General features: G+C 54.7%; 1 protein-coding gene across 3 annotated transcripts in view; it reads right to left on the bottom strand.

Annotated features, from left to right (window-relative positions):
* RAB11FIP4 (RAB11 family interacting protein 4) overlaps window positions 1-24,716 on the bottom strand; it is a 116,780-nt gene that overhangs the window by 20,834 nt on the left and 71,230 nt on the right. Inside the window, exon 1 of one of the 3 annotated variants that reach the window (XM_012739215.2) lies at window positions 15,577-15,820. The exons of 1 other annotated variant lie outside the window; for it this stretch is intronic. In XM_012739215.2, coding sequence (XP_012594669.2) covers window positions 15,577-15,606 — 30 coding nt within the window. In that variant the 5' untranslated portion in view covers window positions 15,607-15,820. Of the gene's footprint in view, window positions 1-14,101; window positions 14,747-15,576; window positions 15,821-24,716 lie in introns of those variants that run through there. One more of the 3 variants, XM_075994335.1, reaches the window with a different exon arrangement.

Genomic DNA, 24,716 nt, shown 5'->3' with positions numbered 1-24,716 from the left:
GTGTTTCCCTGAAAATAAGACAGGGTCTTATATTTATTTTTCCTCAAGAAGACACCCTAGGGCTTCTTTTCAGGGCATGTGTTATTTTTTTTAAGTGCGGTACAACAATCTACATTTATTCAAATATAGTGAAGTCGTCTTCTTCTGGAACATCATCATAACTCTCCAAACCCCGAATTCCATCCTGAATTTCTTGCGACTCTATTTCCTTTAGAACCATTGGCCCCAACCTCTCATGTCGAGCAGTGGAGCTCTCATGGGGCAGATGAGAAGGGCTGCTCGTCTTCTTTATCCCTCTGTGACGAAACGCATGGGTTGTGCAGATGCGCTGCGTAGCCACGCCCATCACTAGGTCTTATTTTCGGGGTAGGGCTTATACTGCTCAAATGCTTAGAAATCCCTCTAGGGCTTATTTTCTGGGTAGGTCTTATTTTCAGGAAAACACGGTAACTCCTGCAGGGCCACTGACCTGAGCTCTGAAGCCAGGCCTTGCTCTGCAGACGGGCAGGGACATTCACAGCAGCGGCTGACGAGAGATTCCAGTTCAACCAAGGGCTGCCCAGGTGCCAGTTAAGTGGCCAGGTGGGACCAAAGGGGGATTAAGCACCCACAGAGGGAGGCTGGGCCTCAGCCCCGCCTTCTGAACACAAGGAACCTCAGCTCAGACGCACAGCCTCAGTTCATCCCCACGAAGCCAAGGGCAAGCGCAGGAGCAGCAGGTCACCAAGCCAGTAGGGTTTACCCTACGTCGCAGCCGGCCCTGGGGACTGACCACACACTGTGAGACGAAAGCTCCCCAGCCCAGAGCTTCCCACCCTGGTCGGGAAGATAAGACACAATGCCGTGTTCCCGTGTTCCCGTTCCCAGGGCCGGATCAGAGGCCGATGTCCTACTCCTGGCCAACCTCCCTCCCAGGCTCTCTCCTCCCAGCCGGGGGCTCCAGGATCCACCTCCTGAACCTTACCGCAGAAAGGGTGTCACCAGAAGTACAAGACTGCCCCCCTCTAACATCACCTGGGTCCACTGCTCCTGCCTGTCCTGGGGCGTCTAGGAGCAGAGCTCAGTGTAGACGCTGTAACTGCTGCACTCTCATCCTCAGGTGGACCTGCGGATCCCGGGAGGGGGACCATAGTGACAACTCGTGTTTCCCCAGGTGCTCATTCATCTCAAGCGGGAAATAAGCAGGCTCTGAGCCTACCACCTGCCCATGCAGGGAGATACTAAATCACCCCATTTTATGGATGGAGAGCCCGAGGCTCTCAGGCAGCGCGGCTCGGTCCCGGATCTGCCACCCGCCGGGGGTGGGACTTGAGGCTGGTGCCGAACAGCAGAGCCAGCGGCGCTTGTGCGTCTCAAGATCTCCCGTGCCATGTACATAAAGCAGAGGCGGGCAGACAACGAGCTCCGCGGCTGCACACGCCACACCCGCCACACCCCGGCGGGACGGGGAGGGGAAACCCATGCTGCATTTTGTCGGCGTTTTCATCACAATTCTCGAGCTCTCTCCCCAATCTCACACCCTCGCCCCGACACTCACGCGGCTGCCGGGGCAGTGGCAGAGGAGCACAGGGGAAGGGGCGAGCCACACTCCCAGAAAAGCTCAGGAATGAGAGGTGTCGGCCTCCTGGGAGCTAAACTCAAAGCCGAGACGGACAGATTTCCTGAAGGCTGGCAGAGCGGAGGGACTGGAAGTGTGAGGGATCTAAAGACAGAGCCAGTCCTCAGGGAGGGGCTGCAGCGAGCGCGCCTCCGGGAAGCACAGAAAGGGGGGGTGGGTCGGAGGCAGACCCTGGCCAGAGCCGCTGAGTGCGGCTGACCAGCACGTCCAGCCTGCCCCAAAGGCTGTGGGGCCTGGCTCAGCTTCAACCAGAGCTCGAGATCATTTAACGTCCATCCAGACCTCGGCCCCTGTGTCCGAGTTCGCCCCCCAGTCACTCATTCCCAGGAGCCTGCAGATGAGAGGGACAGAAGGGCTGCACGCTGCGAGGGGATCAGCTGGCGCTCTGGCTCTGCACGTGTATCCAGGGACGATGTGCAGGCGTGCACGGACCCGAGGGCTGGGGTGTGGGAAGGGCCGGTAAGACCTGGTTTTCAAGCTCATTAGGCCACAGGCCAGAACGTGGACGACAGTGTGCCCCCACCGGGACACCCCCGCAGCCGGGCCGTCCACCTCACCCCTCCGTCCCCAACCGTGTGCCACTTCCGTTCCAGTTAACATACGAGCACGTCAAAAATTAGCAGTTGTTGAACACCATAGTTTTAGGCAAAAGAAAAAAAAAAAAAAAAGTAAAAAAAAAAAAATTAGCAGTTGAAAAACAAAAATAAAAACGTATCACTAAATATTTAATAGAGGAGAAAACCCAAGGAAGAAAGGATCAAAGATGAGATGGGTGTTACTACCCAGAATATATAAGGAACTCAACTCAGTAGCAAAAAAAAGACCAAATAATCTGATTATAAAAATGGGCAAAAGATCTGGACAGACATTTCTCAAAGGAAGATATATAAATGGCCAGTAGGTATATGAAAAAATGTTCATCATCACTGATCGCCAGGAAAATGCAAATCAAAATCACAACGAGGTATTCACTTCGACCCAGTTGGAATCACTATTACCAAAAAGGACAAAAAATAACAAATACTTGTGAGCATGTGGGAAAAGCAGAACTCTTATACACTGTTAATGGGAATGTAAAATTAGTGCAGCCTCTATGGACAACAGTGTGGAGGTTCCCTCCAAAAATTAAAAATCAAACTACCATATGTTCTAATGATCCCACTACTAGATTTATCTAAAGGAAATGAGATTATATTGTCAAAGACACGTCTGTACCCCCGTAACCATATTTACTGCAGCACTATTCGCAATAGCTAAGGTATGGAATCAAGTATGCATCTACAGATGAATGGATAAAGAAAATGTATATATATATACACACAATGGGATATCATCCAGCCATAAAAAATGAAATCCTGGCCGGGCGCGGTGGCTCATTCCTGTAATCCTAGCACTCTGGGAGGCCGAGGCGGGCGGATTGCTCAAGGTCAGGAATTCGAAACCAGCCTGAGCAAGAGCAAGACCCCATCTCTACTATAAATAGAAAGAAATTAATTGGACAACTAATATATACAGAAAAAATTAGCCGGGCATGGTGGCACATGCCTGTAGTCCCAGCTACTCGGGAGGCTGAAGCAGCAGGATTACTTGAGCCCAGGAGTTCGAGGTTGCTGTGAGCTAGGCTGACGCCACAGCACTCACTCTAGCCTGGGCAACAAAGTGAGACTCTGTCTCAAAAAAAAAAAAAGAAATCCTGTCATTTGTGACAACATGGATGAACCTAGATGATGTTAAGTGAAACAGGCCAGGCACAGAAGAACAAAGGTCATATGATCTCACTCACATGTGGAATCTAAACAAGTTGATCTCACAGAAGTAGAGAGTAGGACACTGATTACCAGAGGTGGGGGGTTGGGAATAGGGAAAGGTTAGTTAATAGGTACAAAGATAGAAGAATAAATCCTGATATTGTACTGCACAGCATGATTACTGTAGTTAACAATAATGTATTATGTATTTCAAAATAGTGAAGAAATTTTGAACATTCTTACCACAAAGAAATGACAAGCATTTGAGGTAATGGACAGGCTAATTACCCTAGTTTGATCATTCCACAATGGGTGAAAAATCAACTGCACTCCATAAATATATATAATTTTATGTCAACTAAAAATAGAACTTAAAGATTAAATGGGACAAATAAAAAGCAAATAACTCAACCATATCAGTAATATATTAAATGAAAACAGAGTAAACAATCCTATTGAAAAGCAAACATTGCCAACTAGAAAAAAAAAACAATAAAACAAAAACACCACATGCTATTTACAAGAGACACTCTAGGAGGCCGAGGCGGGCGCATTGCTCAGGGTCAGTTCTAAACCAGCCTGAGCAAGAGCGAGACCCCGGCTCTACTATACATAGAAAGAAATTAATTGGCCGACTAATATATATAGAAAAAATTAGCCGGGCATGGTGGCGCATGCCTGTAGTCCCAGCTACTTGGGAGGCTGAGGCAGTAGGATCGCTTGAGCCCAGGAGTCTGAGGTTGCTGTGAGCTAGGCTGACCCCATGGCACTCACTCTAGCCTGAGCATCAAAGTGAGACTCTGTCTCAAAAAAAAAAAAAAAAAAAAAGAGACTATATTTTGCTGAAACCAAAGCTGGGTGGACCTATGGTGATCAGGATGATGTTTTGTAAACACAAGTATATACCAATCTAAGTAAATCACTTCCATTTTCTTGTGTGCTCTCAATTGTACAGGTACTGCATTTTAATTTTAAAGAAAAGTATATGTGCAGTTCAGAGACATCAGAATGGCAGAGGCAATTTTTCTTTGCCCAGAATGGTATTTAGTGTAGTTACAAGACAGATGTAAAAGTTCTTCTACCTACATAGCGACTGGCTTACAAGAGAAGAACCCAGCAGTTAGCCCTAGAACCGCAGGCCCCCACACACGGAGCCTTTAATCCCGGCTCGGCTCGGCCGCCTCTGCGGACAGAAGTGCTCGTAACTGAGCAGGATATTACCGGTTTCTCCATGTCAGATGGTATTTCTGGCTACTTGAAATCCGGAGCAGATTTCTTCCTTCTGTTGTGGCCAGTGTGGGAAAGAGGGCCCCGACTGTCGCCTGGGGCGCGTGGGCACGCCACCGTTGGCCTGGGACGCCTGCCTCCCTGTGACATGGCTGGGACCCAAGCCCCACCCCCGACACCATGGCCGTCCAGGGCTGGTGATGGTGACCACAGGTACAGCTGAAGTCGGCCAAGTACCTTGTCTCCAAGGAAAACCCACAGGAGTCAAGAATCCACCTTCAGACCCAAGCCCTGGATGGGGCGTGATGTGACTGTCCCAACAAAGCCCTGGGTCCCAGACCCCAGTGAACACACTTCCTGAGCTAAAAGGACCGAAGAGGCTACCTAGCCTACCCTTTCTGCCCCACAAATAGAGCCGAGGGCCCTGATTTTCAAATGAGAATGTGGGCTTCAGAGGCAAACTGTTGGGGATTGTGAAAACAGAACTTAAATTGCTTCCACATCTGGAAAACAAACCCAGCAGCCAGCCCCAAGAATTCCAGGCATGCCAGCCCAGGGAGACGCTGGGGGTCAACTGAGGCATTTCCTGGTAGCTCTGAGTCCCCTGCGCCATCTGCCTACCTGAGCCCACAGGGGGATCTGCTCATCTGCATCAAGGGGCGGGTGGAGCCCACTATCTGAGGAAGAGGAGGAAGCCAACATGCCAGAGCCCCTACCGCGGGCCGGCGTCTGCGCTGTGCTTTGCAGGGTGGTCTCATTTTCCTCCCTAAAATCCCCGCAAGTAAATGAGTCTCCTCCTTACGGATGAGGAAACGGCGTCCAGAGTTTAATCCGCTTCCCCCTGAAGTCAGTCACACGGCAATTTCTCGTTCACTCCCCTTCCGAGTCACATACAAAGTGAGGGCCACCTGGGCCTGCATCAGGAGCCCCCCAACTTCAATCACCCCATCTAAAGTCTCAGAACGGATGTCCCAGGCACCCGCCGGAATCTCCGGTTCCCTCGCGGCCACTGCATCCCGGCTGTCCTGAGAAATCCATGGGCCAGGTGTCCGGGCGACTCACGCACGCGTGGAAAGCGAATCAACGGCTACAAGTTGAAAGGGGAGCACGTCCAGGGCTCTCCTGGTTCTTGGAATAGGCGGCTATTTTGGGCTACAAATTACAGCTTTTAAAGATGCAGCTCTGTTTGAAGTGAGGGCTTAATTACTCACACAGCCAGGAGTCTGTGGGGCTTGTTTTGGGGGCTCCATATGTTTATCATCGTGGTAAGAGGAGCTTGAAGACTCAAAGTGAAGGCTTGGCACGGGAAAGTGGTGGCTCTGGCCAGGTGGGCCAGGCAGCATTCCTTCTGGGGGGTGGGTCCTCAAAAGAGGTGACATGGGACTCCCCAGAGAGAGGCCACCGTCTGCTTCAAGGAGCACACACCTGGATGGGGCTGACCCACAGCCTAAAGCCAGGCACCTGCCTCACTTCTTCTCTGCCACACAAGCCCTCGGGCCTTGCAAAGCCACGCAGATGCCAGCGTGTTCCCGTAGCCTACACCGAGGCTGCATGTGACCTGCCATGCTGGAGCAGGCAGGTCGGGATCCAGCAGCGTGACCCTCCTCCTCCCCACCCGAAGGGCCCCCTGGCGGAGCCCTCTGTTTTTATAACCCTCCCCCACCCGCCTTCCAGTACCTCCTCTATCAGCCCCGGAGCCCCAGCAGTCTTCCCGGCAGGCTCAGTTTGAGTGTACCTCTTTGTCCTGTGGCCTCTGCCGGGTGCAGCTACCCAGGCTGTGTGTTCCAGGAGCTGCTGTCTTGCCCCAGGGTGGGGGTGGGGGTGTCACTCAAGCACAGCTGGCCAGAACTCAGCTTAGGGGCCCGGGCCAGGGCAGGCGGAGGCAGCTCCCAGGTCCCTCCCCGGGCTCAACCACAGTGGGGCTGGGAAGTCCTAACTCTGGGCTCAGAGGGTGGAGGCCCCCAGGGGAGGCCATCAGGAACCCCCCAAAGATGCTATGGGCTCCCCACTGCCCACTGCACCAGGTCCTGGCACTCGGCCCTTTCCAGCAGGTCTCAGCCTCAGTTCCTGCTACGGCCCTTCCACCCCCAAGCTCCTGTCTGCACTTGGCACGGACTGTTTCTCATGCACAGGAGCACAAACACCACCTCGCCAACGAATCCCTGATGCTGTGCGTGAACTGAGTTAGCTGGGCTGCTGGCTTTCACCCGCATCTTCAGAGAGAAAGGGGCAGAGAGCAGACCTCTGGGAAAAACAAGATTCGAAACCACCACCTGCTGTCACAGTCTCCCTCCAGCCGCGGCCAGCAGCTCCCATTGAGCCCCAGCTCAGTGGCCCACTGTCAGCTAGACAAACCCATGTGGCTGTCTCCCCATGCTTGAAACTCAGCTCCCTCCGCCCCAGCCCAGCGAGCAGCCCACGCCCGACCCTCCACGCTGCCCTGGCCAGACCGTGCGCAGCCTCGCCACCCGAACCCTACACCTGCCGCCCGGCAGCACTCAGCACTGCGGTGGAGACACGGGAGCTGGCAAGGCTGGTGGCACCAGAACTCGACTTGAGCTGAAGGTTGCGGGAGCTGCCTGCCGCACGCCGGGCGGCCGAGTCTGTGCCATCCGGGCCGCGGGGCAGAGCCCTCCTCCCCTCGCCGACCACAGGGAGCTCCCAGGAGGCCACATGTGGGAAGATTTTACAGAAAGGGAGAAGGGAGAGACGTGAAAGAAAATTGCTAAAAGGAAACACATGTGAAAACGAGAACTCTGGCAATGTGGGAGGAGGATGAGGGAAGGAAGGAAGAAGGATGTCCAGCGATTATGAATTGAGTCAAGGAGACCTCTGCTGCCTTGGGAAGGCCTGTGGCCCACTCCCTCAACCAACTTCCTTAACCCACTTCCTTTCTTAACCCAGACAGAATGCGGCAGTGTGCCCTTAGATGATACTCAGCAAGGGGGAAACGGGGAAAGGTGCCTTACAACAGTCACGATGACCGTGAGGCCACGATTCACACGTGGTGGGGGAAGAACCTCAGGCTCAGAGAGGCTGCTCTACTTCCTGAGGGTCACACAGCTGGCAGGCCATAAAGCCGGAATCTCAGCCCAGTCTGCCCAGTGTCCAAGCTTGTTCCCTTGAACCATATGTCACAGTGTCCCCTCTTTTAATCCTGCAACCACTTTTACAAGGTGGCTCTACCCTCTTCCTTGAAGAAACTGGGTGACTTCCTCCAGAAGTCACCTAGTTTCTGTGTTTCATTATATCCAAGACACCTGTGACTTTAGGACGCACCATCATTTCAAGTACACAGAGAAAACGGCACCGTCAAATTATAACACACCTGCAAATGCATAACACACACCAATTTAAGATGTTAAAAGGAAGTAAAAAAAAGAGCGTGTCTTAGACACTAGGAAGTACAGTGTGAGGACAAGTGGGGGGTGGGGATTCGGTCGCATTCCACAGACTGTGTGTGCAACGAAGGGCAGCCAACAACTCCATGCACACACGCACACGCGCACACGCACACTCACACCTGCTGCTGCAAGATCCTTCTTTGCTAACCGCTGATGTAATCGTGCAGATAATCTCACAAAAATGTGCTGGCCAGACCTGCCTTGTCAACAAGAGCCCGCTTTTAGCCAGGAGGCCAATAATTCAAGGTTACTTAACATCAGCAGGCAGGGGCTGTCCTGCTCCACTGCCCGTCCGACCGGCCCAGCCAGCCTTGCCTCAGTGGAGCTGCAAGACCTCCGAGCAGCCATGCTGGATGAGCAGGGAGGTTTGCTCGTTGGAAAACTACCAAGGGCAGCCATCCAGTGTGGCCAGGCGGCTGCACGGCCTGCACCTTTCTCCTTGGGCCCCCTCCAGATCTCCCGGGGCTGGTAAGCAGCCAGAGCCGCAGTGCTTTGATTAAGGCAGGTGCTGTGGCCCGGCAGTGGCCGGCGGGCAGCAACTGCTCTAAGCCGGCTTTTCCAGCTGGACACAGGTGGACGGACAGGCAGGCCCCGGCTGGAGGTGAAGGACAGCTGGGCAGAGGTGTGGAGGGCCGCTCTCCCCTTGGGAGCCCCTCCAGGAGCCCAGGGGGAAGGCTGGCACCTGGGAAGGTGCTTTGAATCTCATTCACAGATGGCCATGCAGGGACAGTCACTTCCCTCCGGCCCGAGAGTCTGCATCCGCAGAGCCCAAGTGGCTTTATTTAAAAACACAGAGGCTGGCTGGGCGCGGTGGCTCACGCCTGTAATCCTAGCACTCTGGGAGGCTGTAGCGGGCGGATGGCTCGAGGTCAGGAGTTAGAAACCAGCCTGAGCAAGAGCAAGACCCCGTCTCTACTATAAAATAGAAAAAAATTAATTGGCCAACTGATATATACAGAAAAAAAAATTAGCCGGGCATGGTGGCATATGCCTGTAGTCCCAGCTACTCGGGAGGCCGAGGCAGCAGGATCGCTTGAGCCCAGGAGTTTGAGGTTGCTGTGAGCTAGGCTGACGCCACGGCACTCACTCTAGCCTGGCCATAAAGTGAGACCCTGTCTCAAAATAAATAAATAAATAAATAAATAAAATAAAATAAAATAAAATAAAATAAAATAAAATAAAAACACAGAGGCTGAGGAAGCACAGTTGTGCTTGTCTTGCAAAGGCCCTCAGGTGGTGGGGTTTCTCCCCTGCCACCTTCCGGTTTCAGCACTGACACCACCCACAAGAAATCCTGTTAGACACTAAGGTTATCAGTCACAAGAATCAAACCAGTAGAAGCTTGCAGGAGCAAAAATAACAGCTCGCTCCTACGCCAGGCACTGTTTTAAGTGCTTTTCATACATTTACACATTTGGTCCACATAACAGCCCTGTTGGGGAGACACTAGCATCATCCTCATCGTACCGATGAGGAAACTGAAGCGCAGAGAAGCTAAATAACTTGCCTAAGATTCCACAAATAGCAAGTGGCGGAGCCAGGATTTGAACCCAGGCAGGCTGACTCTACAGCCCAGGCTCTTGGGCACTATACTACCCTAACTCCCTAATCATCTCTGAGTGCCAACTAGGAAAGAGTCAGAACCCATTCTCAGCATTTTAAATCACACTGCCTCATTTCATTTTCACCATTCACCTTATGAGACAGATACTATTATCAACGCCCTTCTACAGGTGGGGAAACTGAGGCTTGGAAAGGTAGAGGTACTTTGTCCAAAGTTCTACCACTAGCAAACAGCAGAGCCAGGCTCTAGACGCAGGTGTTTTCTGGCTCCAAAATAATTTTTTTCCTACCTTAAGGAAATGAGCACTGGGGGACAGAGAGACAGAGCATGGGATGAAGGCGCCTGTGTTTGCAAACCAGGGAGCAGGGAGGAGAAGCGTGCTCCTGACTCTGTCTCCTCTCCTAAGAGGCAGACCGAAGTCTGGTGCAAAAAGCAGACGGCCCCCAGCTCTTTATCCCAAGCCCACTGCAGGCAGCACCGGCTACTTGAAATGTGGGTTCCCCTTTTATGGTATCAGGCTTGCGGAGCAGAAAGGAGGGTGGGGGTGACCAAAGATGACTCCAGAGAGAGCGTGCGTGCTCCCGCCCACCCTCCCATGCTCCAGCTCCAGTTAGCCCTTCCTCTTTTTGGTACCTTAAAAGAGAAAGGCTCCCCCGAGCAGAGCCACAGACATTAATAACAACTTCTGCAAAGCTTTGTTTTCATCTGAATACTGTTTACACTGCTGGGAAAGAACCCACTTGTCTGGGAAGATGAAGCAGGTTGAATCAATTACAAATACGACCAACAGTTGGACAACTTCCCATTTCTAAAAGGAAGTCAAGAAGTGGGGCTAGAAATGCTGGCATTGCTAGTGCCGGCCTGCCAGACAGAGCTGGGGCCAGAGGTCACCGGCACACACAGGCTCGGACCACGGCCACCTCCTGACCTTCACTCGACCCTCCCTGGAGGCACACATTCCTGGCTGCCTGCTTTCTCCTCCTACTCTCATCTCCTTCCTTCTCGGTCCCTGGAAAAAGTGAAGGAGTGATCGGCAGGCTCTCTGGGTGCTCAGGAGAGTTCTGAGAACCTGAGGTCTTGCTTATAAATACTTTTGTGAGGGGCTCTGCTCCTTACGCCACATGGGAACCCGTGGAGCAAGGCCAGCACCCCGGAAGCCACGCAGCCTTGAGTGCGGCCCATGTAAACTGGCCAATGCCCAATTCCCTTTATTTTTATTTTTTATTTTATTTTATTTTTTGAGACAGAGTCTCACTGTGTTGCCCAGGCTAGAGTGAGTGCCGTGGCGTCAGCCTAGCTCACAGCAACCTCAAACTCCTGGGCTCAAGCGATCCTGCTGCCTCAGCCTCCCGAGTAGCTGGGACTACAGGCATGCGCCACCATGCCCGGCTAATTTTTGTTTTTTCTATGTATTTTTAGTTGGCTAATTAATTTATTTCTATTTTTAGTAGAGACAGGGTCTTGCTCTTGCTCAGGCTGGTCTCAAACTCCTGACCTCGAGCAATCCGCCTGCCTCGGCCTCCTGGAGTGCTAGGATTACAGGCGTGAGCCACCGCGCCCGGCCCCAATTCTCTTTAATTAACGGTGTTAGGATGAGGCTTCAAACATTTGGGTAGGAAGTGTCATGTGCAGTTGGACACTCAGCATGGGAAAATGACAGCTCCAAATGAAAACAGATGACGAAGGTATTGCCCAGGCCTTTAGAGTCACACTGTCCACAGCCTGCCACCTGGTGTGGGCTCTAGATCACACTGCCTGGAACCGTGGTCCGGCCCAAATCTAGCAGATCCTCCCAAGAGACCATGCGCCAGCCAGGAGAGGCGGCCACCAACTCACCCCAGTAAAGCCTCACCCACCAGGAACTCAGGGGCACCCCTAACACCCAGCCAGCACCCCACAGCGGGAGGGTGGACGGATGGGTGATGCCCTCCCTGAAGGTCTGTGTGGCGCACACACATAAACACACACGTGCCCGCACACATGCACATATGCTTTGGGGGCCTAAGCTCGACAGGGGTCGAACCGAAAGCTGCTGCCCAGGTTGTGGGAGTGCCTCTCTGGGGTCCTTGAGGCCTTGAGTTAGCACTGTGCTCACTGCCCACAGGCAGAAGGGATGAAGAGGGATGCCTGGCTGGGCGTTCTGGGGCTAAGGGAGGCCGGGGAGTCCACGAAGATCAGGAAAGAGATGAGGAAACAGAGCCCGGCCAGGGCAGGCCAGCATGGCTGAGCACGTACAGGCTGCCCAGGGCGGGATTTGCCCCCAGCCGACAGGACCTGACCCGCAGGAACAGGCCGACCGTGCTCCAAATGCGGCAAGACACGGCTGCGTGCACATCGCCAGCACGCTTTTTGCTGGTTTAATCTGTGTGCTGGGAACAACATACCCTGGCAAGAACTGCTCCCATACTCCTCCCGACCCAAGCCGAGGCCAGGGAAGACCCGGCTGCACTGGCCATGGATACCTTTTCTCCTGAAACACCGTAAAGCCCAAGTCCCCTCTACGGGTCCAGAGAGCGCAACGGCAGGCAACGTGTGCCTGTGGGTTGCTAGTGTCCACCGTTAGTCCCTGCTCATCCTCCTGGGGCTCTCAGCTATTGTTTGACTGCGTCAGGCGCCCCCCACATCTCCCCAAGTGTGTCCTTTGGCCCCCCACTGGGCCTACTCTCCAATCGCAGCCTCCCCTGCAGTTTCATGGAAACACCATGCCAGCCACGGCCCTGCCCCAGGGCCCTCGCAGGTGCTGTTCCCCCTGCCTGCACCTCCTTTGCCCAGATGTCGCTTTCTCAGTGAGGACTCCCCTGACCCACTTAAAAGCCCCCAAACCCTGCTGCCCTGCTTTTCCTCTCTCTCTCTCTCTCTCTCTCTCTCTCTCTCTCTCTCTCTCTCTCTCTCTCTCTCTCTCTCTCTCTCTCTCTCTCTCTCGCATGCCGCGTGTTTTACTGGTTCGTCCACCTGGCTACCTCCCTGTGCCCCTCGGAGGCGGGGTTCTTGCCCGTCACTGCCGTATCGCCAGGGCCCAGCACAGAATCTGGTATAAATTGGATACCCAAGGATTTGTTGAATGGATGAATCTGGCAGCGCTTGCCCTAGGCCAGGCAACATGCTGGGGGCTGGGTGAACAGAAACGGGGAAGGCTCTGTGGCCTGAAATGCCACCTGATGGAGGAGCCTGCGGTACCATCCAGGAGCTAAGATCACACGGCGTCCAGTAAGGCACCAGGTGGTGTCACCTGCCAAATCAGCATGCCTGTCTTGTTGTGCCCAGCTGGCCATGGCCAGGACAACCCGAAAATCCAGCTGTGAGAACTGAACGGTACTCATTTGTGAGGCCAGTGATTTGATGCCATAAACACCCAGTTACCGAGCCGGCAGAGCTGATCCAGAGGAAGACAGAGACCAACTCCAGGGGTCCCGCATGCAAGGCAAGGCCGGGGCACTGCTAAGGCCAGGCAGCAGGTGGGCGAGATAGAAATGCTTCCTTTTCAAAGGCAATGAATGAATCCACTGTCAAGAGACAGCCCAGGGCCAGAAGGTGGGATGGGCAGTCCCTTTCCCATCCCTAAAATGCCTGCCTTCTGGGAACTGCTCACCTGCTATTTTATTGGGAGCCTCTCCCACCCTCCCTCCTCCTTACCCACACCTAAAATATACCAAATTAAATTGGCCAGGTATGGTGGCTCACGCCTGTAATCCTAGCACTCTGGGAGGCTGGGGTGAGAGGATTGCTTGAGCTCAGGAGTTCGAGACCAGCCTGAGCAACAGCAAGACCTCATCTCTACTAAAAATACAAAAATTAGCCAGACATCTATGGTCCACGCCTGTAGGCCCAGCTACTTGGGAGGCTAAGGCAGGAGGATCGCTTGAGCCCAGGAGTTTGAGGTTGCAGCAAGCTACGATGACACCACTGTACTCTACTCAGGGCGACAGAGCAAGACTCTGTCTCAACAACAAAGTGAAATTTCGTGAGGCCCCCTCAGTGTAGAGTCGGTTGGCATAATTAGGCTGCCCAGAGGAGGGACAGCCAGCTCAGGGAAAGAAGTTTCTAGCTACCCGGAGGGTGAGACTGAAAGAGGGTGAGTTGCGAAGGCCCCTGGTGAACGGCCCGAGAGCAAGCTCTGGGTCTGGGGATGCTAGTCCTACCTGCCAGCATGCTTGAGGGAGGGGTGCGGCAGGTGGGGAGGGAGAGTGGGGCAGGTGGGTCGTCTCAAGCTGCAGCCCAGTGCTGCTTCAGTGCAGGAACCCCGAAGGAGATGGCTTAGAACCCTCTGGGTCCTCTAATTTCTTCAGCTTTTCTTCCCTCACTTGGCTAAAAGTCCTTTCCAAGAACAGGTTCCAGGCAGTCTCCTACAGCTCTCCCTTAGGGCAAAGGTCAGTCTCCCAGCCGGCTTGCCTGGCAGCTAATCACACCCCTCCCGGCCCTCCCAGTCTTATCTCTCCTAGCTGGCTTCATCGTTAACCCCACCCCTTTCACCTAAGACCAGGGTCCCAAAAATTCCATAGCTGTTTTCCACTAGGTATTTGCCCAGGCTTATACTGCTTACCACAGCGAATGGCTTCCCTCATGTCTCCGGGCCATTCACCCTCCATTGTGAGGTCACAGGAACCTCAAAGACAACCCCAATCAATGTTCCCAAGGGGGGTTGGGCAGGGCCAGATTAGACCCAAGTACTCGGAGTCTCCCCCACAGCCTGCAAGTGCTTTGAGGAAGCGTTCACAGTCATGTTCCTGGCCACACAGGCAATAACCCGGGAATGCCAGATGAGCAGGGTGAGGTTTGGGCCAGGGCCCCAGCATCTGGAAGAGACCCCAAGTCAATGGCGGCAACACTGGCACTCCACCAAGGCCGGGTTAGACGGGGGCAGAGAGATCCCACTGCCGAGGTCTGGTGGCACACAGCTGGTACCACCCCCTGCTCTGAGATTCCATTTTCTTCCCTAACCTGGCAATCCCGGTAGCCATCTTTCACCAGGGGATCTCAGGGGATGCGACACCCACTGCTTCCCAGCTGCCCAGGAGCCGGAGCCCACCGCCTCCTGCTCTGCAAGGCAGGGCAGAGGTTTGGTGGTCACCTGGAGCCAGCCCACGGGTCTGCCACTCCAAGATGAGCGGGCTGAGTGCAGAGCCCGAGCCCAGAGCCCTCACACTCCTTGGAGAAGGAGGCTATAAATAAGTCAATCAAGGAACACCGGCGTAGCTCTCAGGGCGAGCGATGTGTCATGTCCAGCCCTCTGTGGGGCAGCGGGAGGAAAAGGAGGGAAATGGGAAGAGGTGACACTGGAGGGTTCGCGTGGACGGCGAGGAAGAGGGCTGTGCCCAGCGCACAGACAAGGCTGCGCCGGGCAGGACCTCGGAACACTTGTCCCCGCGCAGACAGCGGCCGTGTCAACCGCGACTACTGCCGGGCGACCCGCTGGCACGCCTCCGGCCACGGCAGGATCTCGGCGGGGAGGGGGCAGGCCCCCTCCCCAAACCCTCGACTAGGCTGGCCGTCTCTTCTGGCCCCGCGGAGCCCCCGGGGGTACAAGGGAAGCCGGGAAATAGGCTGTGTGCCGCCGCCAGGAGCTGCGGGAAAACTTCGCGGCGCACAGCCCCGTGGGGACCGGCCGAGCCGAGGGAGCGCGCGGCGACTACGCGGGTCCCGCAGAGGCAGGCGGGTAGGGCGCGGGACGCGGGGCGCGGGACGCGGGGCCGGGTCCAGGGGAGGTGTCGGGACAAACGAGCCCCCTAGGTCATCCTAAAACACTTTCTGAAACTTCGCCAGGGAGAGCGCGGCCACCCTGGCACCTGGGCGCGGGCGGGGGCCCGGGCCGAGCGCTCGGAGGGGCAGCGGCCTCCCCTCGGCGGCCAGGCAGGTAACCCGACCTCCCGGCCCCGCCGAGGGGAGGGACACTCCCGGGGCGGGAACGGCTGAGTTCCGCGCTCCACCAACTTCCCTGGCCCCGGAGCCGGGGCCGGGGCCGGGCCAGGTGCGCGTCGCCGGGGCCCCGCGAGCGCGGTCCCCTGGGCGGCCGCTTACCTGGCTCCCGGGAGCCGGCGGGGCGCGCATCCCGGTCCGGCCGCTGGTCGGTGCAGCGCAGAGGCGCGGACGCCGTTGGGCGCGGGGCAGCGGACACGCAGGGACTCGGCGGGCAGCTCCGAGAGCGCAGGGAACAGTCCCCCGGCAGCGCCGCGCTCGGCTCGGCTCCCGTGAAGGCGGCGGCCCCGCCCCCGCCCGCGCCCGTTGCCGGGAGACCCGCGTGGGCCGCGAGGGCTCTTTGTATCAAAGCTGCGGTGACATCACAAGGCGCCCCAGCCCGGGGACGCGGGGGGCGGGGCCTCGCGCCGGGGCGGGGCCAGAGGAGGAGGGGGAGGAGGGAGCGCGGCCTGGGAACCCGAGCCGCGGGGCGGGGCCCAGGTAACCCCGCCCCCAAGGTAGGGGCAGGTGGCCGCGGCGGCGCCGACCAATGGCCGCGCCGCCGTGGGGCGGGCTCAGGCGACCCGGGAGCGCCTGGGAGGTGGAGCTCGCAGGGGCCCGCCCGAGCCCGCGCCGCAGTCGCTGCAGCCCCGCTTGGGGCGGCCCGGGCCCCGGAACTGGGGCGGGCGGAGTGTGCAAGCCCGCGCTCCTGCCAGGTGGGCGCTGTCGTCGCCCGCGCGCTCCACGCCGCTCTCACTGTTCGTTGTCACCGCGCTGCGGGTTCCCGCCAGCGCTCCCCGGCTCACAGTTGAGTACCCGCACTAAGACCTGCCACGGTCCCCTAACACACACCACCGCATCCCCACCACCGGCCTGGGGCTGGTGGCTCCTACCTTGATCTTCATCCTGAATCCCACCCAAAACTTTCCCAGGCTTCTCACGGAAAGTCGAAGCTCTCTTTATAACCAGCCCAGGAACACAAAGAACACGGGGCAACAAGAACCAAAGAACAAGAGAGAAGGACCCCTTATGTGGAATCCTAGTAAATAGTGCTTATGTCAAAAATGTCCCCCCCATCACTCTTCTCCATGCTCTGGACTTTTAAAAAGGCAGAAATGGTGTGATGAATGTAAATCAGCAAGTATCACACACGTGGTATCTCTTGGACTCGCTGTGGCATCGTGTAACTCCAGGGGAGCAGATTTACCTTCCTAATTGTCTGGCTCGAAGCTACCTTTGCCTTCCCCAGTCCTCACTGCCAACAAAGTGGTGGGACCAGAGCGGGTAGCCGGGTGCTTTGGTCCAGCCCCACCCTCCGCACCCACAGCGTCTCTGCCCGCTTCTCTGCTGTTTGCTCTCAGCTGCCTCCTCCCAGGTATCTCTCCTGCCAGTTAATTCCCAGCCACCCCTCTGCTGAGCATGGATGTCTCTAAGGCAGAGCAGCCCACTGGGGCTCCCAGAACCGGGGAGCATAGTCCATAACGGGGGTGCGTGAGCAAGAAGCTGGAGCCAGGAAGGAAAGGTGGAAATTCCACGCCCCCGGGCTGGCTCCTCTGAACTTACGTCGTGCAGTTCAGGCATCTATGTGCAGAGGCCAAACTGTTTCTCATTACCGTTTATGATCCTTGCTTCTCTGGGTCCTGGCTGTGTCCCAGGGAAGGTCAGAGAAGAAGGCCAGACCTGTCAAGCCCCTTCCTGCCCCAGCAGGGCCAGTCTGAACAACATTCTCAAAAGCTCTGTGGAAGGGGTTGGGCTAGTGGGTCCCTCTTTATTTCTCCCAAAGGTAGTGGGCAGGGAGCATCTTCAAGTATCTGTGCTAAGATGCAGCATGACAGAGGAAGGGCACAGAGGCACTGAGCACCCCTGGGGGATGGCTTCTCAGCCTGCTGGCTAACGTCAAGCCCATCACTCCTGAGTTCGAAGCCTGCCCAGTTGCACTTACCATAGGGGAGTCATTGGTTGTTTTGGAGCCTCAGTCCCCCCCCCCCATGAAATGGAAATAAGATCTTTCCTCTCTCAGGTGTGAAGTTTAAATGAAGCAAGAAAGTGTCTAGTACGATGTCACTGTGTTGCAGTGACAGTCCCTAGATGCTACGAGCCTGGCTCAGTGGTTACGTGCATGGCCGCTGGCACCAAGGGCCGTAACCTGGTTTCACCACCTTGTAGCTAACTAACCCCAGGCAAGTTTAAGTCCCATGGTCCCAGTTTCCTCATCTGCAAATTAGAGATAATAGTCGTGTGTATTTTAGGGTTATTGTGAGGATCATAATAATCAGGACCCACAAAATACAGGAAGCAAAACCTGGCACACAGCAGCAGGTAGTCAATGAACCACAGCCATCACCAACTGTCCTCGTGGCCAGAGGCTGGGAGGAGCAGAGGTGAGGATCAGAACCTGAAGCCGCCTGTGGGGAAAGTGAGGACGCCAACTTTCAGGAAAAGGCCTGACACCTCCAGCAGGGTCCAGGGAAGTAGCTGGGCATGTGGCAGGAATAGTGACTGTTGGAGGGGCAGGATTGGATGGAATATGGGAGCTGAGGGCTCCAGCCCAGGTTAGGACTTGGTGTACTCAGTTCCAGTGGGGACTAAGCGAGTTAACAGGCGACACAGTCCTGCCTTCTGAGCACGGCCCCACCTGAGGCTGGGGGAAGGGGGGGTCTTGAGTTAGCCACCCTGGTGCCTTAGCTGTTTTAGATGTCATGAAATCAAACTATTTAAGTTAGGAAGACTCCGGATAAGCAACTCGTGTACTCCGCTCTTCCCCATTTTATGGATGGGAAGACTGAGGCTTAGAGAAGACTCACCGAGGCCTGGGAACTCGCCCACAGCCACAAAGTAAGATGACAGCCAAGTAGGGACTGAGATTCAGGCTCCTGGCTGCCGGGGCAGGGCCCTCTCCTTCCTGCTTCCATCACCATGCTTTACTGTTGGGGTGGGACTTCGCCTTGCTTGCCCAGCCCTGTGACTCTCCTAAAGGATCTGACTTGCCTTTTCAGGAGAAGGAACAATCTCACTAAAAACAGGCCGGCCCGGTGGCTCACACCTGTAATCCTAGCACTCTGGGAGGCCAAGGTGGGCGGATCACTCAAGGTCAGGAGTTCGAAACCAGCCTGAGCAAGAGCGAGACTCCGTCTCTACCATAAATAGAAAGAAATTTATTGGCCAACTAATATATATATAGAAAAAAATTAGCCGGGCATGGTGGCGGCCAGGCATGGGGGTGCATGCCTGTAGTCCCAGCTACTCGGGAGGCTGAGGCAGGAGGATCGCTTGAGCCCAGGAGTTTGAGGTTGCTGTGAGCTAGGCTGATGCCACGGCACTCTAGCCCGGGCAACAGAGTGAGACTCTGTCTCAAAAAACACAAACAAAACAAAGATCTTCTCCCAGAGAATTTTCCAGAGTACATATCCAGGAGTAATTTTCAGAGGGCAAGTCACTCTGATTCTTTATATGTCATGAGACCGACTCTCCCATTGTTGATATGAGAACACAATACATCAACAAAAGCCAGATAGAAGCAGATGCCAAAGCCAGATAAGATAGAAGCAGATGAAATGTTGACAAGCAGGAGTCACGGCTGCCAGAAACTGAGGGGTGTGGATCATTCGGGTGTGAATCATTCGGGTGATCCAGGTGAGAAGAGAATAGTAAGTTCTCACTGTACCACACTGCTATCTACCTATGTCTAGTTCTTTTCCTTTTTCTTTTTCTTTTTTTTTTTTTTTTTGCTACCACCATGCAGCATTAGCTCAACATTAGATGGTGTAAAGGGGCAACATTTTGTACATGTTTGGGCCCTGGCGCAGGACTGCCTACACATATATGGTGTCATGGTAATTTTGGTAGGGAAAGAGCCCTTCTGAACATTACCGAGTATTAACACTAGCCAAGCAACTGATGCCAACCAGTGTTAGCAGAGTGAACAAAGAGAGATCAGCTGACACAAATAGTATCACAGCTAAACAACAACAACAACAAAACTCTGACTCAGTAGTTCTCAAACTGAGTTCCTTGGTACGCTCAGGGTTCTGTGGAGACCCTGCAAAAGGGAAGGGGTTTATCCAGGGGAACAATAAACGTACCTCCACTTCCGTCTGCTTTATATGTAGTCTTCCACATGAAATTTCATGTGAACGAAGAGTTCCATGCTTTTAAAAATGTTTAAAATCACTGGTGTAGTAGAACCACTCATTGCCCAGACAGGGAAACCTCTGCATACGCAGGTTTCATATCCTGTGAATACTATATTTTCCTTTTTAATTTTTTTATTTAAAATTATTTTTAAAATTTTATATTTAGAAAAATTTATTTCTTACTATTGCACAAAATAAACGGTAGAATACTGTATTTTCAGTCCTCTGTGCTTGGTTGAAAAACATCCATGTGTTTTCAGTGGACCTATGACATCCATGTGTTTTCAGTGGACCTATGTTGTTCAAGGGTCAGTTGTGCCGCTCTGTGTGTGGAAAAGCCCTCCCAGGAGCCGGCTGGGACCCTGCCACAAACACTTGTCGTCTCTCACCTCTCTCTTTACAGGTCCCTCGACTCCACACTCAGAAAGTGTCAGCTGAGACTGTTAGATCTCAGCTTTTGGTCCAAGGTGGTAAATTCAGCGTCTCCTAGGCAGTGGCTCAGGGAGGGACACTCGCCTGAGCTAAGGGAGCAGGCAGGACTCTGGAACTGCACAGGACTCTTGGCCCTGAGGCAAAGTCGTTCCCAATCTCCCACTTAGAAAACATGGGAGACCTCTGGGCCCCAGAGCCCTTCCTCTCTAGCAGGGACGTGTCTGGGGCCTGCCCTGGGCTGGTGTCAGTGGCGGCCTGGGAAGAAGAGAGTATCCACGACCACGCCCTCCTCTGCCTCTTCCCACCAAACCTCAGGGACGCAGGAGGCCTGGGCCTGGGACTCCTCCCTCCTCGGGGAAGGCTGTGGGTTGGGTGGCAGATCTTAAGGTTCCTTCCAATTCTGCAGCCCTGTGCCAGCCCAGGAACAGAGCCTGGGCCCAGGTGTGCGCACCGGAAACGGGGACCCCTTTCCCTTGGCAATCACCCCGGTGTGGCGACTGTCCTTTGGCCAGGGTGCCGTCAGCGTCGGCCCCGGGGGGCTGGGCTGGACGCTGTGCCGACGGGGCGGGGCCAGGTCTCCCTGACTGTGGAACCCAGGCCGAGTCTTCAGAGGCGCTGAGCTCTACGTTTGCCACCCTGAGCACACATGAGCAATGGGTTTTCTTACTCATTCAAGCCCAACGAGAAGGGAAAGATGGTGAGAAAACCCATGTTTCCTCCCTAGCAAACATCTCCCCTGACTCATTCAGTCATCTGAAAGGAAGAGGCGGCAGGGGAGGAGGATGCGGGCCAGGTCTCCTTCTGACTGGGTGGGGTGAGGGCAGGGAGCAAGAACTTCCTTCACGCTGGGCAACGTCAGGTGACCACAAACCCATGACGGCATAGACGGCTCTCCTCTCCCTCGGACGCCCCGCCCCACCCTCCCAGCTCCTCCCAGACTGGGCAGCCCAGAGGTCCCACCCCAGGGGCCACCGCCCAAGTCTCTGATTCACCATGAACTCAACGAAAAGCTTATTCGCAGCGGACAACCCTCGAAAGCGGTGGTCCCAAAAGTGCGCTGCACATTAGAATCACCCAAGGAACTTCAAAAATGGCAATACCCAGTTGGGCGAGGTGGCTCACGCCTGTAATCCTAGCACTCTGGGAGGCCAAGGCAGGCGGATTGCTCAAGGTCAGGAATTCGAAACCAGCCTGAGCAAGAGCGAGACCCCTGTCTCTACTAAAAAAAATAGAAAGAAATTAATTGGCCAACTAAAAATATAGAAAAATATAGCCGGGCATGGTGGCACATGCCTGTAGTCCCAGCTACTCAGGAGGCTGAGGCAGGAGGATCGCTTGAGCCCAGGAGTTTGAGGTTGCTGTGAGCTAGGTTGATGCCATGGCACTCTAGCCCTGGCAAAAAAGTGAGACCAAAAAAAAATGTCAATGCCCAAGCTGTACCCTTGACTCAGCACTGGACAGCACCTTCACCCAAATTTTGGCGTGGAAGCCAGGTATGAGCAGTTCTGAAAGATCCTCAGGTGATTCCAAGGCAGCGAAGTTTGGGAACTGCTTTGCTAACAGCGGGTGTTGGCAGGATCGCAGGTGAGGGCTTCGTCTGTGCACTTGTTCATTCACAAGCAGCAAATGAAGATCCCAGTGCCAGACCCTGTAATCGGGGCTGGAGATACAGCTTCGAGCCATACCAAGTCTCAGTCGGTCCTCAGGGAGCTGACAATCTATCTAGCCAGTGGGAGAAGCCAGACGATGAACAAGTGAATGAATAAATGATACATATGATCTGTGCTATGCAGAAAAAGCAGAGATTTGGGGGCAGGGGACTATTTTCACCATGGATTAGGCACTGATTTTTGCTTCGGGAAAGGATGCACCTACTTGCATCCGGGACTTTATCCTGCTTTCTGGCCTAAAGAGTTTTCACTTAAACGTGCTCAAGGTCCTACCTCCTGCCCCTCACGGACCCCTCCTCCTCGCCCACCGTCAGCAATAACATGTGACAAGCGCCCCGGCAAGGAAAGTAACCTGTCAAGGATCCCTTATGGGCAACCGCTGAGGGACTGTGGGGCCAGTAGGAGGTTCTGTGGAACAGGGGACAGAAGCCTGGGATTTGTGGCCTTTTTATGTCCTGGCAAAGGGCAAGTCACTTCACCCCACGGAGCCTCAGTTTCCTCCTCAGTCAAATGAAGACAGTGCGACCAACTTTGTAATTGCAGACTGGGATGTGCATTCAAGGAGAAAATGTCAGAGACTTTCGGAAAGTGTTTCACAAATAGAAGGACATTTCAGAAACTAGTATCCAGGCCTAGATGGACATGAAATCGCAGTGCACTAAAGCTGGAAGGATCCCATTTTACAAACAGGAAACTGAGGCCTAGAGAGAAGAAATGACTTACTCATAGTCACAAAGCTTGCTAGTGGCAGAAGGATCCACACTGACCCCAGCGAGGGGAGACGCCTGGGAGTAGGCTAGGTAGGTATGCTGTTTCAATATAAAACGTTTTGCCACCTCTGTCCACTAAGCAAACTCCTATTCATTCTTCAAAACCCCACTCAGGTATGACTTTCCAGGTAAAGCCTTCCCTGTCTCCTCCAGTGAGAATAAATTGTTCCTTGGCTTCATGATCTCCATGCCTCAAACACAAGTTCTGTTGCCGTGAGGAACACACTGGACTGTCGGGATTGGCCTTCTGCCAGGTCCCCTGCCATAGTGCAGTTCCTAAGTTTCCATGTCCTGGTGTCTCTGGACTCCAGCTCCTAATAACAGCTACCAATTATAGAAGGTCTACTATGTGCCAGCCACTTCATTTCTTCTCGTTGATTTTAATCCAGCTGTCCTATAGGGTAGATGTTACTGTACCCATACTACAGATGAAGAAACTGAGGCTTGAGAGGGTTAAGTGATATGGCCGGGATGGTAGTCAAGATTCACACCCAGATCTGCTGGCCCGCGTTCAGGATTCCCCTGTTGCCTCTCTTATTACACAACCAACTTATTGACAGCAACTGGAAGCAACAGAAACTAATTAATGAGGGTGATAACAGAGCGTGAGCAATTAAGGGCCTCATGCTCCTCTTCATCATCCTTGGGAAGCAGCCGTCCGCTGTCCGGCTTGTCGACATTTTAATCAGGTGCATCCCACACCAGGCCTCTGCGATTGGCCCCCATGCACCTCTGCCATGCCACTCGGGGGAGTGTCGTGGCCTGGTGGGTGTGATGACAGCCTGCCTGCCCCACCTGCTGGGTTAGAGCTGAGGACTGGGGACTGCCTGCTGTAGACTTGGCCGCTGCCTCCTGTCCCAGCTCCAAGCCCAGGGAGATGAGCCACCGGGCAAGATAAGCAGGCTGAGGCCAGGGCTCCAGGGACAGAGGGAGGGAAGCAGGATTCATTGCTTCCAAAGACATATTTTATGGGACTCTCATCTCACTCTGAAAGCAACAAAGTGCTCTGCGATCAAATTAGCAGGTAAAATTCTTCACTCCCCCTTGGAGATGTCACAGAGCACCTGGGCAGGAGAGAAACCTGCCTGGCTTCTAAGACAGGGCTGCTGGGGTTTGGACGGGACCCGTCTCATCTAGCACCACAGGGGGCCGTGGTCTGTGACGGACACACTCGGGAAAACAAGGCGCCAGGCTCCCGACACACACAGAAGGCCGACGTTATTACCTCCCTTGTAAAGATATTAATAGCACATGCCTACATAGCACTTTATATGCACAGGCTCCGGACTCATTTAATCCTTCTGACAATCCTAGGGGGCAGATGCTATCCCCATTTTACAGATGGCAAGCTGAGGCTCAGAGAGGTTACTCAAGGCCATGAAGCTGGTTAAGTGGAGGGGCAGCACTCGAACCCGGGACCCCCAGCTCCAGAGACCGTACACCTAGCCATTACACCATGAAAAAAGAGACACTCCGATTCGTACAGTGCCTTCCCCAAAGTAACCACAGTGGAACCAAGATCGTCCACGCCGCCACTGCTTCATTTACTCAAACAGCATTCACGGGGCGCAAACCCCAGGCCGGCCCGTGCTGGCCACCTGGAGATATAGACGAACAGATGCGGACCTGCCCCGGGGCGGCCGGCCACCTGTCCAGGCCCCTCTGCCACTAGAGAGCTGCTCTTTTCCATGCAGCCCCTCTGGAGACCCAGGGCTGTGCCGGCAGCTGGGTGCCTCCACTCACCAGCACGCACACGCACCTGCGGGTATTGGCGGTGGGTGACCTCACCAGAGAGGCCCTGCCCCCGAACAGCCAGGCTCCAGCTGCTGCCTCAGCCTCCCCTACAGCTCCGTGTCCTCCCAGCCAGTGTTTCCCGCATCTGATGGGTCAGGAGGGCCATGGGGCCCCCACACCCCGCTCCCCTCCAAGCCCAGGCTCCCTCCCTGCCCCCCGCTGAGCACTCAGACTGTGCTCTCTGCTGGCTCACCCCCAAACCCTCCCCAGAGCTGCTCTCCACCAAGGCCCCTGAAGCCCTGAGACCCCTCACCAGAGCGACTGCCCTCCTCACGGTCCTGTGAGCGCTTTCTCCCTGCCGCCCGTGCTCAGCCTACCATTGGGCCCTCCACAAGGGACACTCCATGGTTGTGGGCATTAATCTCAGGGATTTAGCCCCCTCCTGAGAGGAGGACAACTTTTAGACAAGGATGGTGGTGGACAATGACAACTTTACAGCTTTTTTTTTTTTTTGAGACAGAGTC

This window comes from Microcebus murinus, chromosome 18 (genome assembly GCF_040939455.1).
Source record: "Microcebus murinus isolate Inina chromosome 18, M.murinus_Inina_mat1.0, whole genome shotgun sequence".
NCBI lineage: Eukaryota > Metazoa > Chordata > Mammalia > Primates > Cheirogaleidae > Microcebus > Microcebus murinus.
The sequence above is the reverse complement of the archived record's forward strand: the minus strand, read 5'-3'. Positions and strand labels throughout refer to the sequence as shown.